This window comes from Microcaecilia unicolor, chromosome 9, assembly GCF_901765095.1.
Source record: "Microcaecilia unicolor chromosome 9, aMicUni1.1, whole genome shotgun sequence".
Classification (NCBI taxonomy): Eukaryota; Metazoa; Chordata; class Amphibia; order Gymnophiona; family Siphonopidae; genus Microcaecilia; species Microcaecilia unicolor.
Window position 1 is genome coordinate 195,541,571 of NC_044039.1, and position 15,033 is coordinate 195,556,603.

Below are 15,033 nucleotides of genomic sequence, written 5' to 3' on the forward strand. Positions count from 1 at the left end.
CGCGCAGAGACTGTCTGAGCCATGCCTTTAGCCGAGGCTCTCAAGACATCATACAGTAAGTCTGCCAAATAAGCCAAGCCCGATTCCAGGGCCGGCCAGTCAGCCCTCAAGGAAGGATCCGAGGGGGAAGCCCGTTGCACCATCGTCAGGCACGCCCTGGCCACATAGGAGCCGCAAACTGAGGCCTGCAAACTTAAGGCAGCCGCCTCGAAGGACGACCTTAAAGCCGCTTCCAATCTTCTGTCTTGGGCGTCCTTTAGGGCCGTGCCACCTTCCACCGGCAACGCCGTCTTCTTAGTCACCGCAGTGATTAAAGAATCCACGGTAGGCCAAAGAAAGGCCTCACGTTCACTTTCAGGCAAAGGATAGAGGCGAGACATAGCCCTAGCCACTTTGAGGCTCGCTTCCGGGACATCCCATTGAGCCGAAATTAAGGTGTGCATGGCATCATGCACGTGGAAAGTTCTAGGCGGGCGCTTCGTCCCCAGCATAATGGCAGAGCCAACAGGGGCTGAGGGAGAGACGTCCTCTGGCGAGGAAATCTTCAAAATGCTCATGGCCTGCAGTAACAGGTTGGGCAAATCCTCTGAGCGAAAGATCCGCGCTGCAGAGGGGTCATCCGCTCCATCCGAGCGGGAATCCGTCTCCTCCAAGGAATCCCCAAAGGACCGTTGGGAGAACTCGGATACGCTGCCCTCATCTACATCAGAGGAAACAGCGTCCTCTAAGGCCTGGGAATCCACCCGAGGGCGTTTACTTCCGGGGGCCTCAACCCCGTTATCGGACAAGGGAGAAGGGGCAGCGTTTTGCATAAGGAAAGCCTGATGCAGCAGCAAAATAAACTCGGGGGAGAAACCCCCCAGACTGTGTATTTCAGCAGCCTGGGCCACAGCCCTAGACGCACCCTCAACCGGCGCTCGCAAGAGCGGGGGAGCCACATGCTGCGCATCCAAGATGGCGTCCGGCGCGACACTCCGCGAAGGAGCCGCGCGGGAAGAACGGCGCTTAACTTTAGCTGCTTTTTTGCCGTCGCCCAAATCAAGGGCGGCCATGGCATGAACGTCTCCCAGCTCAAGGGCGGCCCAAGAAGAAGCCGTCCGAGCAGAGTGGCCGGCCAAGATGGCGGAGGCGAGCAGCGGGGGATGGGCGTTTATGGCGGGAAAAAACCGCCGCGCCGGAGGAAGACCCGGGACACTGACCGGCCTCCAAACTGACACCCAACAAGGGCGAATCAGACTTTAAAACCCCCGCATCCCCGCTAGAAGCGCACACGCGGTCCGGGGAGCGATTCTTCGCGCCCTCGCCCTCCGACGCCATAGGCCACGTGGAGATCAATCGGGGAACCCCCTGCCCGCTATAAAAAGGTAAAAATTACCTGCTTCTCGCTCCGAGCTGTAACGACCTGGTGTCCCAGTGAGTAGCTGCAATAAACGTTTAAATAAACGTTGAAATAAACGCCCTTAAGGACGTCCAAATTTTTTTTTTTTTTTAACGGAGCCAGCGGGAGGGGGGAGAAAAGGAGGGACCTGGCGCCACCAGGTTTGCACTTGCTCAAGAAGAGCCCTCAACCCCAGGCACTCAACAAAACCTAAAAATTAGGCTTGGAGGCCTAGCCAGAGCTGCTGCTGTGTGTGACCACCACCTGCTGAGATAGAGAACATACTGGGGAGTTTCCGGCAGCACATGACCACATATAGGGAGGCAAAAGGATTGCTCTCTATCTCCACCTGCTGGTAGATGGACACAACCCACCAGTCTATGGATTGATCAGCATGATGATATGGAATGATAGTTTAACTTTTGATTTTTGATGATTTCTTCCAAGAGTTCAGAGGAATTGCTGTAAAACCTTTTTAGAAGCAATTAATGCTTTCTGGATACACTTTGAAAATACTGCACAGAATATAGCTATTTCAAAAGGAGAAACAAACAACAAAAAAGATACACACAAAATATGTACCCTATTCTGACTTACCTAGCAAATTCAGCTAGCTGTTTTGGGTCTGAAAGATCAATGCCAGGTATTCCTCCAGGGGGTAATTTTTTTCCTGTCATGTACTCTGAGTAATCAGGGGGAGAGTTCTCACCAATAATCTGCTCTTCAACCACTGTCTCATGGTCAATATCTTTTTTATCATCTGAAACAAAATAAAAACAGTGCATCTATGTAAGACAACCCTACAGAAACTATACCTAAGTAGTCTCTCAAAATTATTAGTTAGGATCTCTCAGAATCTAAATTAACCATTATTCTTCCTGCTATAGGCCTATGTTTAGTGTATTAAAATACATACTATACTGTAATCAGAATGAAAGCATGCAGTGTAACAGAGGTAAAAATACAGCAAAAATAAGACAGACAAGGAAAGCATGCAGAGTTTGGGTCATGGAACTCTTTACAACTTCTTGCATGTGTGTGCATACGCACATGTCTAAGGCAAAACATCTCTATTTTGTATGTATCTGTTTTGTGTGACTATGGTAAAATTATGTCTTAACTGATCATTTTCTTTCCTTTAACGTAGCAGATGAATTCAGGAACTAGTGGATTAAGTCCGCCTACCAGCACGTGGAGATAGAGATAAACTAAAGGCAGTGATGCCAGACAGCCAGCTCCTTCCTCAGTTAGTATGTCATTCGTAAGCATTTGCCAAGGCCAAAATTATGAAACCAACAACAACCAGAAACCATCCTCGCTATGAAAAACAGAGAACCAAATAAGAACTTCAAAATAACTGCAACTTGATTCAGAAATCGGCATCCTTTCCGTGTTCCCATATCTGTTTGAACTCTGCAAAAGAGAACCCGGAAGGAAAAAATAGCCACAATGCGCGGAAAATTAAAAAACCGTTGGCTGAACTAGGGAGGGATCCTGGATTCATCTGCTGCGTTAAAGGAAAGGAAATCATCAGGTAAGACATAATTTTGCCTTCACTGTCACTTGCAGCAGATGAATCCAGGAATTAGTGGGATGTACCAAAGCATTCCTTAAGTAGGGTGGGAAGCTGACGCTCCCCGCGCAAAAACTCCCACCCTGCCAAGCAGATAGGTCTAACCCGACAAATCTCTTCCAGAGATAAGGCCACGCCGCCTGTGCCCAAGTAGAATGCGCCTTCAGGGCTATTGGAGACGCCCTCCCTTGTAGCAGATACGCCGTTCCAATGGCTTCCCTAATCCAGCAAGCAATGGAAGCCTTAGAAGCCACCTCACCTCTTTTCGATCCCGACGAGAACACAAAGAAATGATCAGAGCGTCGAAACTCGTTAGAGAACTGCAAGTACCGAAACAAGGCTCTCCGCACGTCCAGGAAACGTAGCGAGGCAAACTCCCCCAGATAATCCTCTCTTCGAATAGACGGAAGGTAAACCACCTGATTGACGTGGAAAGCCGAAACCACTTTAGGTAGAAACAACGGCACCATCCAGATCAACACCCCTGCTTCAGAAAACTGCAAAAAAGGATCTGTGGAAGACAAAGCCTGAATTTCAGAAATCCTCCTAGCCGAAGCAATGCCCCCCCAAAACACTGTTAAGTGTTAGATCCTTCTCAGAAACCTTATTCAATGGCTCAAACGGTAGGGCCTGGAGGGCTTGCAGTACCACATTCAAATGCCACGCCGGGCACAGCTGCCGCAGAGGAGGCCGAAGCGCCCCGCGTAGGAAACAGACCACATCAGAGTGAGCTGCTAAAGAGGAACCGTACAGCTTGCCCCTAAAGCAAGCTAGCACGGTCACCTACACTCGAAGGGAATTATATGCCAATCCCTTTTGAAGGCCATCCTGAAAGAACTCCAGAATAATCGGAATGTCCGCCTGAAAATGCAATTCAGCACGCGAAGCACACCACACCGAGAAAGCTTTCCACACTCGCACGTACGCCGCTTAAAGTAGACTACTTCCGTGTCCCCAAAGGAGTGGCAATGACTGGTCCTGAAAATCCCTTCTTCCTCAGCTGCCGCCTCTCAATAGCCAGGCCGAAAGACCAAAGCGAGAGGGATTTTTCCATCTGAACTGGCCCTTGAGGCAGCAGATCGGGAGTCACCGGAAGTCGCAATGGTGGCTCTGAGAGTGCTCAAACGAGATCCGCATACCACAACCGTCGGGGCCACTAGACCGACCGGCCCCCCGATGCCGCCCTATGCAGCAAAGAACTCTCCCTATCAGAGGCCACGGAGGAAAAACATACAGTAGCTATTGTTCCGGCCATGGCTGGAGAAGAGCGTCCAATCCTGGGGATCTTGGCTGCCGTTTGTGGCTGAAGAACTGGGGAACTTTGGCATTGCAAACCATGGCCATGAGATCCATTACTGGTCTTCCCCAACGTTGATAGATCAGCCGAAAAGCCAAGTCCGACAGCGTCCATTCCGCTGCGTCCAAAAGAGTCCGGCTGAGAAAATCCACTTGAACATTATCTTGATCCGCAATGTGCGCTGCCGACAGACTCTGAACATGCGCTTCCGCCCATACTAGAAGACGAGACGCTTCCACTGCCAACGGAAGACTGCGAGTGTCCCCCTGCCGATTGATGTAGGCCACCGTCGTGGTGTTGTCCAAGAATACATGAACAGCCTGCCCCTGAGAAATGTCCTGAAAACTCCGCAGCGCATTCACGACTGCTCGCAACTCCAGATGATTTATCGGCCAAGTCGTTTCAAGAGGGGTCCACGATCCCTGGGCTACTCGAAGACAATGAGCTCCCCAACCCGCAAAGCTGGCATCCGTCACGACTACCACCCAATTGGGAGACCCCAGCGAAACACCCATCTGCAAATTGGCTGACAGGAGCCACCATGCAAGACTGTCCCTGGCCCGGTTCGACCAAGGAAGGTGTCGTTGATAATCCAGCGACGTCAGCAACCATCTGCTCAAAAGGAAATTCTGAAGAGGCCGCATGTGAGCCCTTGCCCATGGAATGACCTCCAAGGTCGCCATCATGGAACAGAGGAGCTGAACATAAGTCCCACACTTGGGGAGTGCGGCGACTCAATAAGGTCCGTACCTGAGAAAGCAATTTGATCCTTCGCCCCTCGGGGAGAACCACCTTCCCCCGCTTCGTATCAAATTGCACTCCAAGATAGTCCAGACTGAGTAGGAACCAGATGACTCTTGTCCATATTGACCACCCAACCTAAGGATTGCAACACTGCAATCACTCCGTCGGTGACCACTCGACTCTCCTTTGCTGTTGTCACCCGAATCAGCCAGTCGTCGACATATAGATGCACTTGAATTCCCTCCTTCTGGAGGAACGCCTCCACCACCACCATGACCTTGGAAAAAGTGCGTGAGGCAGTGGCCATTCCAAAAGAAAGGGCCCGAAACTGGAAGTGCTGACCCAGCACCGCAAATCTGAGAAATCTCTGATGGGGCTGCCAAATGGGAATGTGCAGGTAAGCTTCCCTCAAATCGAGAGCTGTCAAAAACTCGCCTGGTTGAACAGCAGCAATAACTGCCCTTAATGTCTCCATCCGGAAGTGACGTACCCGATCGAGAATAGGCCGAAAAGCCCCCCTCCCCCTTTTTTTTGGAACCACAAAGAAGATGGAGCACCGACCTGTACGCCTTTCGAGAGGAGGAACAGGCACAATAGCCCCTATCCTTAGCAGGTCTCGCAAACACTGTAGAACCGCTGTCCTCTTGGCCCGCAATACACAGTGGGACTCCAGAAAAACGACTGTGACGGGAGAGAAGAATTCTAGCTTGTAACTTTCTCGCACCACAGAGGACCCACTGGTCCAAAGTAATTCTGGCCAACTCTGGAAGAAACAGAGAAAGCCGACCACTGACTGTCACGTTTGTGACCGTTTCCTTGTCTGTGCTCACCTCGCCCTCTGGTGGCCATACCTGGTGGCTGCAATGGACTGTCTTTTTTACTGTCACCTGTTCCAGACTTCAGCTCAGTTCAGTCCAGATCTTCCGGGCTGCCAGAATTGCTTTCCTTGTTTGTACCTCAACAGCACCCGTAGTTGCCTTGTGATTGCTGCAGCTGATGGGCTTTAGTAATCACCTACAAACTTCTGTGTTTGCCTCTGCATCGTCTAAGGTCCCTGGGATGTGGATGTGCTCTGTGCACTTCTGCCTAGTCCAGTTTTATTCTGAGTTCTTGCCTGGTTCTTGTTTGTGTGTAGTTAGCTTTGGTTTTATTGTTTAGTTCCTAGTCTTGTTTCTGGTCTGCATTTCCTTGTCTTGTGTCTGTTCTTTATTAGTGGCTGCCTGGCAGCTTTTAGTCCTGACTCCCTCCTGTCTGTGTTTCTCTTAGTGGCTGCCTGGCAGCTTGTAGTCTTGACTCTGTTGTGTGTTTCCTGCTGGTATCCAGTTCCTGCCCAGTCCGGTAAGTCCTGCCAGCCACCTGCACCCAGGGGCTCAACTTTGGGGAAGGGTGGTCAATTACAGGTGAAGCCTTGCTCCAGTCCAAGTGTTCTTGTCCAGTGTGTTCCTGCTTTGCTTGTCCCTGCTTTGTGTGTGTTAGCCCAGTGCTGGTTGGGGTGGTTTTGCCTGCCACTGCCGCTCCTTGGCAGCTGCCCAAGGGCTCACAAACCTAGTTGCTGCTTTGAGACCTGACACTGATCTGCTCTCCTACCAAGTAGACCTGCGCCCCATCATTGGGAGGCCAGAGAAGAAGCCCCCTGATGAGAGGGGAGGTCCAGCCAGATGCTTCTCATTTCGAAAGGAAGAACGCTGCCCAAAACGAGGACGCTGAAAGGCTGCATTGGACCGCCCCGGGTGATACAGTCGCGTCTCTCTGAAACGTGACCTCGAGGCTCCCTGCCTGGAAGTAGATGGGTCTATCCTCCGAAAGACGCTGAGATTTGGAATCCCCCAAATCTTTAACAATCTTTTCTAGGTCTTCCCCAGAAAGCAATTTCCCTCGGAAAGGCAATTTAATGAGCCGTTGCTTAGAGGCCATATCTGCGGCCCAATGACGGAGCCACAGAAGACACCGAGAGAAAACGGTCAAGGCCATGAGTTTGGCCAAAGCACAGACCAAATCATACAAGGCTTCCGCCAAGTACGCCAGCCCAATATCCATCAGCGACATCTGAGGAGTTCCCAGCATATCAGACTCCGAAATCGAATCCATGACAGAATGTAGCGAACTGAGACAAGCTCTAGCCACATAAGAACTACAAACAGAAGCTTGAAGTGTCAAAGCGGCCACCTCAAAGGCACGTTTTAAAGAGGTCTCTAGCCGTCTATCTTGCATATCCTTAAGTGCCACACCACCATCCACCCTAGGTAGAGCAAACTGCTCTAAACGGTCCTCTGAAACCGGATACAGCCTGGCTTATTTCAGCCCCCCATCCGGAAATCAACTCTTCAATAGCTTCATGTCCCGAAAAGGCCTTAGAAGGTCTTCTGGTACTAGCCATCTTGGGGTTGACCGCCTGAGAAACCACAACCTCAGGGTCCTCTATATTCAGGGCTTCCAGCGCCTGAGAGATAAAAGAGGACAACTCCTCCTTATGGAAAATCCTCACGGCGGAAGAGTCCTCCGGTTGGTCAGTGAGGACACCGTCCTCTACCCCCATCTGCTCCGAGAGCCACCATGGAGGAAAGGCCCGCCGCTGAACACAGTTTTACCACTTCCGTTGCCATTGCCCGTCCTTGAACAGGAACCCAGCAGGACTTACCCCGGACCAGGAAAGCGCGGGAACTGACAGCTGATCCAAAAGAAAAAAAAACTCTCCGACTCCACTTCGAGGCAGGCTCAAACAGGCAACAGAAAACAGGACTCGGACAGCAGTAACACAAACTTCCCTGTGCTTCTGTGTTTCTCTTTTAAACAAATTCTATGGTTCTCTCTTTTTCTTTTTTTTAAGTTAGGAGGCAGAAACAAACAGAAGGAAAGGAACAGCAAAAGCCTGTTCAGAGGGCATTTGAGGTGCAGCAGGGACCCAGCAACTGCGTATGCTGCCAAAGGGGACACCACCAGTTTGCCACCCCCGGCTCAAACTGGCCACCGGCCCAGGAGCACCATCAGAGTCCTTGGGCCCAGGAGCTGGAGAAAAAGCTGTCCACCACCTGCTGAGACAGAGACATACTAACTGAGGAAGGAGCTGGCAGTCTGGCATCACTGCCTTTAGTTTGTTTATCTCTATCTCCACCTCCTGGTTGGTGGACTTAACCCACTAGTTCCTGGATTCATCTGCTGCAAATGACAAGGAAATGTTATAAATAAACACAGTTTCCATACTATAAATATAAGATCTCATGTTTATTAAATAATCATCCATTGCCACAGACCAGACTATGCGATTTTGTAAATAACAGAATTGAGGCCACAGGCCTATAGTTAGTAACCAGATGACCAGGCTCCTTTGCATCTTTAAATTATGGGTGTGTGCTATAATCTCACCCAATTTTATTATATTTATTGCATTTGTATCCCACATTTTCCCACCTATTTGCGGGCTCAGTGTGGCTTACAATAAATAATGGAAATACGATTTGTTACAATTCAGTAAATGGATTACATTGTGAGAATTTAAGCGAAAGCAGAGTCAAGGTATCGTTAGGGAATAGGACAAGGAAAAGAACAATGGAACAATGGAAAGAGACAACGGGAAATTAATAGGGTTATAGAACCTTAGCAAATGAACAATGAAAGAAACAAATTGACCTGTAAAAAGTAAATGCTGAATTCATTGAAACAAATTACCCAAAACTTCCATCAGATAAGGTGGACAAGGGTCCAACATGCAACATGGATTTAGAATAACTACAAAATAGATTAATGAAAAGACCCCCATCTAGAGGAGTAAACTCAGACCAAACCATATCGCCTCTTTCTGTAGGACTAACATTACTATCAAAAATAGTTATCCCCTAATTGTGCAAAAGGAAATCTAATTTTAACAAATAAAAAAAGCCACTACATCAGAAGCTGAGGGGACCTTGTCTCTATTCTGTTGCGAGAATTCAGAAGTATCTGTTAATTTTACTAAGCCGTGCGCTAATGCAAACAAAGCCCAATATAAATAAAGTTATATCTTTGTCCTGGATCTAAAATACTGGAAAACGAGTTATATTTACCAATACTTGAGATCCAGAACAAAACTTTTAAAACCTAATATTGGTAGTGGTTGGCGTCAGAAAGTTGAAAAAGTTTAAGATTTGGGGTACTATCTCCAAAGTCACTGCATAATGTACTCAAAGTGATGCACAACAAGTTATTTATTAAATTGGCAGGGAAGGCATGGATAAGAGGCCACTGCTCACTGCCCACCTACCTACTACTACTTAACATTTCTAGAGCGCTACTAGGGTTACGCAGCGCTGTACAAATTAACAAATAAGGACGGTCCCTGCTCAGAAGCTTACAATCTAAAGGACGAAATGTCAAGTTGGGGTAGTTGAGATTTCCTGAGAAGAGGTGTAATGATTAGGTGCCGAAGGCGACAATGAAGAGGTGGGGCTTTGAGCAATGATTTGAAGATGGGTAGGGAGGGGGCCCGGCGTATGGGCTCAGGGAGTTTGTTCCAAGCATGGGGTGAGGCGAGGCAGAAAGGGCGAAGCCTAGAGTTGGCGGTGGTGGATAAGGTTACTGAAAGGAGGGATTTGTCTTGAGCGCGGAGGTTACGGGTAGGGACGTAAGGGGAGATGAGGGTAGAGAGGTAAGGAGGGGCTGCAGATCGAGTGAATTTGTAGGTGTGTAGGAGAAGCTTGAACTGTATGCGGTATCTGATCGGAAGCCAGTGAAGTGACTTGAGAGGTGTGATATGAGTATATCAGTTAAGGCAGAAGATAAGACGTGCGGCAGAGTTCTGGATGGACTGAAGGGGGGATAGATGGCTAAGTGGGAGGCCGGTGAGGAGTAGGTTGCAGTAGTCAAGGCGAGAGGTAATGAGAGAGTGGATGAGAGTTCGGGTGGTGTGCTCAGAGAGGAAGGGGCGAATTTTGCTAATGTTATAGAGGAAGAAGCGACAGGTCTTGGCTATCTGCTGGATATGCGCAGAGAAGGAGAAGGAGGAGTCGAAGATGACACCGAGGTTGCGGGCAGATGAGACGGGGACGATGAGGGTGTCATCAACTGAGATAGAGAGTGAAGGGAGAGAAGTGGGTTTGGGTGGGAAAACAAGTTCAGTCTTGGCCATGTTCAGTTTCAGGTGGCGGTTGGACATCCAGGCAGCAATGTCGGATAAGTAGGCCGATACTTTGGCCTGGGTTTCCGCAGTGATTTCTGGTGTGGAGAGATAAAGCATTTGGCAATGGAGAGATGCTTTGGCTGTCGAGGTAATGGGATAGAAGCCTTTTCGTATTGCACACTTAAACCCATAAATTGCAGTTTTAATCCCTCGTCCACCCACTTCCAGCAACCACAGCCTAAAAGTTTCTCTCCATCACCTACACAGCAACACCAACTAGTAGCCTTATCACAACCTCATCCCTATCAGTAGCCTCTCTGAATCCCTATTACCTCTCCACCTCCTGCAAACAAAACACCAGAGATTCTTTAAAAATTAATCCTAAGAAGGCTGCTGGAGAATCTCCAGCTCACTAATGATGCAGTTTTTGAAGCTTTTTTTTTTTTTTTTTAAATCAGGAAGATATATGTAGAACACTATGTGGCCTGCTCTTCCAGAGTGGATACCCTTCTCCTTTGCTCTCTGCCCGCCCCACAGCATACAAACACCCATAGCTTTCTCTTGACAACCACCCTTCTGTGGTAGGCATCCCCCCCCTGCCCCCCCCCCCCCGGACAGAGACATCCACAAAAGCAGAATTCTGACTTCTGTGGTAAGTAGATTAATGGAAATTTTTTGGAATCCAATGGATTACAGGACCTTTAGCAACATGGTTTCCCTACTAAAGGCAGATTTTGTCAGTAAAATCTGATTAATCTCTTTGACCGAGTGGTGTATTTAGATTTTAGCAAAGCCTTTGACACATTACCACATAGATATTAAATAAACTGAGTGCCCTCGGTATAGGCCCTAAAGTGACTGGTCAGGTTAGGCACTGGTTGAGTGGAAGACGACAAAAGGTAGTTGTAAATGGAGCTCATTCGGGGAAAAGGATGTTACCAACGGTGTGCTACAAGGTTCTTTTTTTTAAACATTTTTATAAGCGATATTGCTGAAGAGCTGTCTGATAAAGTTTGCGGGTGATACCAAAATCTATAATAGGGCAGATACCCACTGATAGAGTAGATAACGTGAGGAAGGAGTTAAGAGAACTAGAGGAATGGTGTGAGTTTGGCGGTTTAGATTCAATGCTAAAAAAATGTGGAGGTATGCATTTGCATTACAAAAACCAAAAGGAACCATACAGTTTAGGGCAGGGGTTTTCAACCCAATCCTCAAGGCACATCCAACCAGTCTTGGTTTTCAGGAATTCAATTGGGGGGGGGGGGGGGGGGGTTTGAATCCTGAAACCTCTAATTGGTTGGGTGTGCCCCAAGGTCTGAGATTAGGGGATGAAGAACTTTTGAGCGCAAAACAGGTCGTGGGTGTGATCATATGTGATGATCTTAAGGTGGTCAAACAGGTAGAAAAGGTGACAGCAAAAGCTAGACGGATGCTTGGGAGCATAGGAAGAGGAGTGACCAGTAGGAAAATGAAGGTGATAATGCCCCTGCATAAGTCCTGGTGACACCTCATTTAGAATATTGTGTACAATTCTGGAGGACTGCACCTTCAAAAGCTACAAAGACAGACCACAGGGTGCTACTAAAATGGTTAGTAGTCTTTGTCAAAGCATATGGGGACAAACTTAAAGATTTCAATATACAGTCTTTAAAGAAAGGTGGGAGAGGGAAGATACGATAGGAATTTTAATGTCTCTATGCAGCATAAATGCATGAGAAGTCTCTTCAATTGAAGGATGCTCAGGAACGAGGGTGCGTAGGATGAAGGTGAAAAGGGGATAGACTCAAGAAGTACCCTGAAGAAATACATCACCCTTTCCATGAAGAACTGCTTCCCTGTGGAACTGGTGGAGAAAAAAAACAGTATCTGAATTCAAGAGGGCTTGGGATAAATACATAAGGTCTCTAAGGAAGTGATAGGAAGAGTAGATGGCATGGATGGGCAGACTGGATAGGTCATATGGTGTTCATCTGTCGACATTGTTCTAGGTTTCTTTAAATCTTACAGTTTTGACAGTTTAATAGTGAAACTGAAGGCAACAAGAAATGTATCAAAATATACATATTAACAGTAGAATCAAAGTAAAAATGTCAAAGTACAAATGATATATATATGCCATGAGTGGGAAAGCACGGGGTACAAATGTAACACAAAATAAAAATATATGCAGTATGGAAAAAAGATTTAAATATAAATACATCAACACAATACAAATTAAACACCTCAATAAAATGCATTAGAATATTCTAACACAGCTAAGATAAACTACATTAAAATTACATTTCCCCACTTCTGTTCCAATGCAATACCATTATGAAAGTCGCAAAACCATGTTAAGTATAGGGAATAGGATTTGATATACCACCTTTCTGTGCTTGCAATTAAAAAATTTTTTACATAATTGATACCACGGCAATGAGAGTTAAGCGGAGCTGTAGTGGAAATCGGTTCGAAAGCTACTGTACTTGGCTACTCCTCCTCTCATGTTTGGTCTGGGTACACAGACACACACACCCCTTCAAAAATCTGCGTTTTTGTTAAGCTTTAAAATATCAAAGACCACAATGCCTACAATTAAACTTTGACAAAAAAGTTATACATGCTCATCTTTCATACCTGAAAAGAGAGCATATTAGTTTATCAGAAAAAAAAACCTACATAAGCCCATGCAAAAAAAAAAAAAAAAAAACAACATCCACACATTACCTAAGTTGCTTTTCGTTCATCCTTACCAAACATAACCTCCCCCCCCCCCAGTGTGAACCCTCAAGTCATAATTCACATTATGAAGTAGAAGCAAATGCTGAGGTTTTGCCCGATGTCATGGAAATAACACAGCAAGCGACCGCCACACATAAATAAAATATATGTAGAAACATTTACCTGACGTTTAAACAAAAAGTACCAAAAATAGAACAATATATCGCCATCGATACCGTTCAAAGGCTGCGCCAATCTCAACCAGGGAGCCATTTCCATGCTAGAAACCGTTCGATATTTAAATAAGTCCATGCAAGCAAGAGGAGAAACCAGCAAAAAAAAAAAAAAAGTTTCCAAACGCTGCCTTCCAGCACGAGCTCAGCTCCGAGAAGAGTCCGGCTGCCGCGCGCGTCTCTACCGCTCCTGTTTCCTTTAGGCAGCAGCCGCCTCCTTCGCCCCGCCCCCCCCCCCCTACAGCTCCACCAGCGCGAGCAGCAAAAAGTACGCCATTGCGGCCTAGTCCCGGAGTCACCAGCAGCAGCGCGCTCCCTCCCGCTCCGCCCGCCATCTTCGGCCGCCATGTTCCCCGGCCCCACACGCCATCTTTTCGGGCCGCCATACTGCCTGGCGAACATGGCGGCGCCCAGCAACACATAAAAAACATGGCTTCCTTTCAAAACAAAACCTTTCAGCGCCAGTTTGCTGGCGTTCGGGTAGGAAAAGAGCCGGGAATTTCCTCACGAGAGCGCGGCCACGCCCTGGGGGCTTCGCCGCCAGCACGGCGGGGCGAACAACAACGGAGAGAAGCTAAAAGAGACTCACCTGATGCCCACATCGTTACCGAAAACTCCCCTTCTAAGGTCTTGATCTGCACCTGCTTCTGCTCCCATTTCCTGCCGCTGGGCTCCGCGCCGCTCAGGTAGCTTTTCTTGCTACTTTTTCTTGCCGCTGCCGCCGCCTCCCTTCTTTCAGCCGCCCACCCGACGAGCTGCTTTTTCCCGGCTACCGTCACCAGGGTCTCTCGATGTATTCCTCCTCGCCGGCGGGGGGCCGGCACGGGGATGAGGGATCTGTCCTCAAAGCCGTCATCGCTCGCAAGTCCGAGTCGTCCCCGCCGACCACCTCCTCCCGCGTCTGCACGAGAATCACCTCCTGGTGATGGTGGTGAACGTGGTCGGGTCGTCCGTTACCAGGGGCTTGGCAAGGCGATTCATCGGTTGGTGGTGCTCGTCGGCATCGTCGCGTCCCCGACCACCGTGTCTCGATTGGTCTCCACCGGGATGGTTTCCACCTCGATCTCGTGCAGTTCCACGATCTCCGCCGGCATCTCGGAGCCGTCCGTGGCGATATAGAGCGTGTCGCCCGACGCCATATTGTAATCCGTTTTGCGTGCAATTAAAATCCTCTGCCCTCCTCTTTCCCTTCCTCCTTCTTCAACAACACAAATACTAACTCTACCCTCCAAATCTCGTCGCCACAGTCCGCTCCGGCGTGAGCCTCGCGAGACTTCAAGCATGTTCCAAACCGTCAGTGAACCGCGTTCCATTCAACCTGAGTGAGGAGGACGAGCACGGCGATGTGGGTGAGACGGCTTCGAAGCTTCCCGGCTCCGCTGTACTGTTACGTCAGAAGGCGGGGGGAAGAGGCGGAAAGCCGTTGGCTGAAAGGGTTGCGGAGGGTGGGGAGAGAGGTGGAGGAGGGGAAGAGGCATTGTTGTCCGCGCGGCGCGCGCAGTGGGTGGTAGGTGTCGTGGCGTTGGCGGCAGTGCGGTTAGGCCTGAGAATGGTTGATCAACGCTGGAAGCTCTTTTCGGTGGAATCCACAACAGATGCCGAGAGAACATTTCGACGAGAGAAGGACGTTTCGTTTGAGGATCGGTTAATTGGCCTGGTGGAGAGGATTATCCGGAGGAGAGATCGGACTTTTTTGTTCATCGTCCTGGCTTTTATTTTTACGCTGTTCTGCCAAAGAAACGGATCTAAATGGATACCACGTTTTACCCGATCCCCCATGCTAAAAAAGCCACGCATTTATATATCATCACTTTCCCAAATACTTCTTAAAATAGATTTGGACATCTTACCTATTGGTGAAGCAGATTGGGGGAAATCCAGAATTTTGTATTAGCCAAAGACTGTTTTCTGTTATCATGTTCCCATCTCGAGTAAACTTGGTTATTTTGATTTATTATGTGTTTACCTTTTTAACGTTAACGAAATTTGGGCGATTTCAACGTCGGTTTAGCA

The 15,033-nt window shown here is 48.3% G+C and overlaps 1 protein-coding gene across 1 annotated transcript in view; it reads right to left on the minus strand.

Annotated features, from left to right (window-relative positions):
• Positions 1-14,391, minus strand: part of YY1 (YY1 transcription factor) — a 60,452-nt gene extending 46,061 nt beyond the window's left edge. Inside the window, 5 exon segments of the mRNA XM_030214753.1 lie at positions 1,976-2,138; positions 13,610-13,876; positions 13,879-13,951; positions 13,954-14,030; positions 14,033-14,391. Of these exon segments, the coding sequence (XP_030070613.1) occupies positions 1,976-2,138; positions 13,610-13,876; positions 13,879-13,951; positions 13,954-14,030; positions 14,033-14,333 (881 nt within the window). The 5' untranslated portion in view covers positions 14,334-14,391.
• Between the last annotated feature and the right edge of the window lie 642 nt (positions 14,392-15,033).